Raw genomic sequence first — 5680 nt, 5'->3', positions numbered from 1 at the left:
TGAGGAGCGAGGGGCAGGTTGTGCTGGGAGGAGGGAGTCCGGATTGGGGCAGTGAGGAGGCTTCAGCCCTCGTTGGTCCAGCCCCGAGCGGGACGGGGTCTCCTCTTGGTGGCCAGGCCCCCTGTTTGCAAACCCTGCAACACACACACACACACACACACACACACACACACACACACACACACACACACACACACACACACACACACACACACACACACACACACACACACACACACACACACACACACACACACACACACACACACACACACACACACACACACACACACACACACACACACACACACACACACACACACACACTTGGAAAACACAGATAAATAGACTGTTGTAATATTTATAAAAGACAAGCTCTTCAAACTATATCTGTGCAACTCGTACAATTAAAGCAACAGGCTTTTCAAATGCTTTCTGAATGAATGAAAAGATGTAAACAGAGGTCTAAAATAAGCCTTAATCACAGAGTTAGCAGCCAACAAAGTGTCTGCAACAGAACACAGCTTCACTTGATGTTACGTATTACAATTCTGAAGTGTTTAACAGCAGACAGCGTCTGCATGTATCTTTAAAATCATCAATATGGTGCATACAAAAAGGAAAGTGCCAGCGTGCATCTGTTGCTGACAGACAGTAGCAAGAGAAGGCAGCTTTTTAAAAACAGGTTTGGCCCGTGAAAAGGAGCCGTAAATACAGTTAGAACATTGTGTGACTTTCACACCGACAAGCATGGGTGGTCTGCTTAGTTTACATGCGATGGAAGGCAAACAAACTGCTGCTTGGCACTAGGCTGACACCTGTTGGACAACAAGCTACGAGGGAAGTTTATCAAGTCTCTCTCTGTGCTTGTTTCACCTGAATGATTTACATTTTTACAAACTCTGATAGACCACAGCAGCATGTTAGAAAGAGTCAAATATAGAACATTTCCAGCATAATTTAACATTTTCTGCTGTTTCAAACATGCCGACAGCTGATGAAATAACGACAGCAGAAGTGAGGTTAGCGCAGTAAAAATGGTCAATGACATTTTAATAATAAACACTGAAACAGATTTTAACTGCTGGACTGCCATACACAGATTATTTATAACACACAAAACGCCAATGGTATTTTTTTTATCACGTATTTACAATATGCTGAAGATATTTACATACTTGTGTCTCCTGAAGGACAAATAACAAAATACTTTCTCCTGTTTTCTCTTTTCAGTCTGTTTTTCAAGGGCAAACATAGGAGTAACATAGCATTATTTACATGGACAACAACACACAAACATACAATATATTCATATATGCTGGTCACTGTTATACAGCATTTAATGGCAATAATGAGTATTTTTCTTTATTTTTTCTTTATAATGAGACCTTGTTTAGACCATTTGAACAATCACTGAGATCTTCCAAACAGAAGAGTACTTTAAAGTCCCATATTTCACTTTGTACCCACTTAATACAAAAAAAGTACTTTTCTCTTGTGTATTTTTTGAGCCGCACAGAGCTGTATGCTAAATGAAATCAGAGAGGACTTACAAACACACACACTTGTACACACAGATAAAATTAAACATCACAGTAAGAAAAGTTACTAAACTTTTGTTTAGTCTTTGCTCCCCTTTGTTGATATTCTTTTTTTCAAACGTCTTTTGAAACAAAGAGATAACATGTTCACATTGTTATTTCATTTCTTTCATTCACCAGATACTATCAAGTCTAATGTTGTGCAAAAAACAGCTTGGTCGTAGTTGATATGCACTTTCCCAAAAACCTTAAACCTTGGAAAACTGAATTATATTTCGGAAAAAGGATGCATCCTTGTTGACAAAGACATTTTAAATAGTGGCGGTTGTTTCAGCTACTGAAAAGCGTATCAGTTAGCTTATAAGCTGACAAATGAGGATTTTGAACTTTTTAGGCTCGCTGTCCGCCAACAGGAAGTGAACACTGACAGCACCAACAACACGCGGTAACCTCACATATGGAGATGTAAATGTCTTTGTGTTGGTCTGACATGGTTTATGAATGTAACACCCTGAGAAAATGGCAACATGGACTGTTACACACACACAATCACAACATTTAAAATGATCAAATAAAAATGGATTTAGAATGTGACAGCACAAAGACAAATAATGAACAGATTGTGGTGCATAGACCATTTTTTAGGCAGAAGGATTTAACCAGTTTAACCCAGCAGGTGGCGCTTCACTCAACCACTACTGATTCAGGCTGAACAGGTGCACTGTCATCACTTTCTGCTTCATAAATCCTCCTTCTAACTGTAGCTGTTCAGAGCCACAGCCCTGCGCATGCCCAGTGCTGAGTGAACAAACAGATGTGACGAGAAGGAAAGGATGAACATGTTGAAAGTGAGTGAATGATGATTTTTCTGCTGTTTGGAGAAGACAAGGTTTCAATTCATTTCAGGTACAGGCGCTGAAACTTTGCAGACACAAGTTGTAGCAGGAAACACAAAAGATTTAAGAAATCAAAAAGAAAAACAATTCACAGACAATTTAGACAACACTTTGGCGACTTGTTACCCTGTTGGCACTATGGGGACACGACGTGACACAATTCAGAGAGCTTCAGACGTCTTTTGGCTTTGGACGTTATGTGTTCGAATCTCGGCTTGGTCCTATCCCATGTAAGTCTTATTTTTTTTTTATGATTGTCTTTATACTCAATATCCACTTGTTTCAGGGGGGAAAAAGGCCAGCAAGATCAGAAAAATTACTTTCCGTTTGTTTTCTTTTTCTGTTGGATTGTCTTCTGTTTTTTCACTCAGGTGAAAGGAGGTCAGATTGTTCCATACCTCACCTGTCATAACATGTCTCTCCATCCCTCTGTTCAACCAGCGGCTCAGTTTAAACTATGGAGTCCCAGTCAAAGTCGTCCTGGATGTCATCTGCAGCGAGCATGCGTCTCACCTGGAAGTGTCCCAGAGGCAGCCTGTGCTGCTGGCTCAGCTGGATCAGGTGACCTAAACATGGGAGGAGAGTAGAAGCCTTAAACATAAAATATGACATGTTCTGCTACTAGTGTGTCTAATGGTTATTCTGGTTTGTTTTGTGTTCGTACCTTTTATGTGATTTTATACCTATTTGTATGTTTTGTGAGCTGAGCTGTGTGATTTTATATGTTATGTATCTCTCTGTATAGCACTTTGGTCTGGAGGTTTTAAAGTGCTTTATACATAAAGTTGGATTGGATTGGATGGTGGCTGCTAATGCTGGCTCACCTTTGTTTTCTGATAACTAAAGATCCAGACGTTCATGGAGTTTTCAGTAGGATCAGATTTATCTAATGTCCTACTTTCTAATAATGGGCCCAGTAATCCAAACATTACTGAAACCACTAAAAGATTCTGTTTTACTGTGTGTTTTGCTCAGCTTGTTTCTCCGCTTGCTTAACATCGAGATGTTTCATAACAAAATGTCAAGATTTAAAAAGTGTATCATTAAATGTGGTTTAAAACTGGATAAAACCTACATTTGTGACATCTTCTAGTAACAACTGATTTATGTGGCATATCCTGAGCAAGCCTTGTTACTAAAGGACCAATTGTGGTGAACTGTGCCTTCCTGCAGTTTGACACGAGCACACTTTTGATATTGGCACACTTAACCTAGGCATTTAGTTTTTTTACCAAACAAATATTTATTACTGTGAAAACCCGGTCACCTTTGTGATAAAAAACAGTTTAAAAACATATACTCTGCTTCCTCCTTCTCCTCCTGACCTGTTTAAAGATCGTGGGAGGACTCACCTGTCATGGTGGGAGCTGTGTTGCCCATCGGAGAGATGTGAGGGTATCCTGGCGGGCCCATCAGAGAGGAAATGCTCTGTCTCGAGTCTATGTACATGTTTCCTGTGGGGGAACAGACAAAAGGGCAATGACTAACTGTCAGATTAGTATCCCTACTTTCACACATGCTATGTGTCTCTGCAGAACACAAGCTGCTGTCTGGTGCACACAGTTTTACTGCCATATTATGCTAAGCCTGAGAAATCCTACAGAATGTGCCAGATCTCCCACTGGTGAAAATATCCCCTCGTCTTCATCGCTCTACTCGGGTTGCCATGAAGCTGACAACATCCATAATTCCTTTGTAAATCTATAATGGGCAAACAATGGCCCAGTGAGGAGAGAGACTGTAATTCAGCTCCCAGCACAGCAGGTGCAGAGATGTTAAACACTCTAAAAAGCTCATGTTAAGATAATGTTTAAGCATTTCTCTTCCACAAAAACTCAGACGGATATACTGTAGTATTTGAAACTCCTACATTAAATATTTTCTGAGTTCATATCTATCTCTGTACCCGTGCTGATGTGTTGGTGATGTTGGTTGTGTTGGCCGTGCTGATTGTGCTGGCTGGCCTTGGGGTGCATGGCCCCGTGCGGCTGGGCGGGGTGCTGCGGGGCTCCTGGGGGTGTCGGGTGTTGGACCTGAGGCTGAGGGTGGGTGGCGCCCTGCGGGGGGATGACCCCTGTGGCAGTGAAGAACTGGTTAATGGAGGAACACAGGTCGGACATCTGGGCGGGGTCCAGAGACCAGTTGTTGAGCTCCGCCTGCCGCATACTCTCCTTCAGACCTGCACACACACAGAGGAACACACGTCACATACTTTCCCTCTTACTTTAGACAACACCTTACCTGTTAGTTAAATACCTTTATACCTAAAAGGAATACATGTATCCAATTAGTATTTTTACTGTTTAACAACTTCACATTCACTAACTGTTAACATTACCATGGTTGCACAGTTCCACCAAATTATATATAAATGATAATATGTCATTTATTAAATTATAAGTGTCTTGAGCATACAGTAGTTATATTTCCATGACACATTTGGTTTCTGAGGATCTTAAATATAGTTTAAAATAATATTCTGTGAGTGTGAACAGTACGTCTCCAGGATTTACAATTATAGATGAGTGGGTATAAAAACGAGATGAAATACCGGGCTCACATGATCCCTGTTGTAGGGAAAATATAAAGTATGCACTGATTTAATATGCGGTCCATTCTTTAAATCTTGCATTAACCGTTGCATTCCCTTTAAAAGATACAAAAATGCTAGTATTTTCTTGTATAATGGGACTAACTGAAAAACACACAAAGCACCATAAAGAAAAAAACATATCAAAATTAGAATCACACATTTATAACATTCTTCTTCAATAAATAAATTCATTAAAAAAGCACCACATATCCTTACAAAGGCTGATAAAATCCTCCAATATAAATGTACAGTCACCATTGTTCCACTTTAATTATAAGCCACAAACCAACCATCACTCTCCTGACAACATGCCTGTTGCGTAAAACCAGAACCGTAATCGATAACGCCTCCTGTTCTTCAGACAGACACACCTAAGATTTATTCACAGCCTGCCGACAGATATTTCAAGATCAAATTCATAAGGCTTGTGTTTGGCGACGACAGAGAGCAGATTCCCGCCTTCTCTGGAGGTGAGCCAGAGACGGCGGAGGATGGCATTACGACGGTGTGATGGAGGTCAAGCGCTGCAGGAGAGAGAGAGAGAGAGAGAGAGAGAGAGAGAGAGAGAGAGAGAGAGAGAGAGAGTGTGTGTGTGTGTGTGTGTGTGTGTGTGTGTGTGTGTGTGTGTGTGCCTATGTGTGTGTCTGAGA

At 40.8% G+C, this 5680-nt stretch overlaps 1 protein-coding gene across 1 annotated transcript in view; it reads right to left on the bottom strand.

The window, feature by feature from the left end:
• Positions 1–1026: 1026 nt before the first annotated feature.
• Positions 1027–5680, bottom strand: part of LOC104955407 (forkhead box protein J3-like) — an 11579-nt gene continuing 6925 nt past the window's right edge. The window contains exons 6-8 of the mRNA XM_010782734.1: positions 4344–4616; positions 3790–3891; positions 1027–3003 (exon numbers count right to left, since the gene is read on the bottom strand). Coding sequence (XP_010781036.1) covers positions 2888–3003; positions 3790–3891; positions 4344–4616 — 491 coding nt within the window. The 3' untranslated portion in view covers positions 1027–2887. The remainder of the gene's footprint in view (positions 3004–3789; positions 3892–4343; positions 4617–5680) is intronic.

This window comes from Notothenia coriiceps, unplaced genomic scaffold (genome assembly GCF_000735185.1).
Source record: "Notothenia coriiceps isolate Sejong01 unplaced genomic scaffold, NC01 NC01_scaffold00024667, whole genome shotgun sequence".
NCBI classification, from domain to species: Eukaryota; Metazoa; Chordata; class Actinopteri; order Perciformes; family Nototheniidae; genus Notothenia; species Notothenia coriiceps.
The sequence above is the reverse complement of the archived record's forward strand: the minus strand, read 5'-3'. Positions and strand labels throughout refer to the sequence as shown.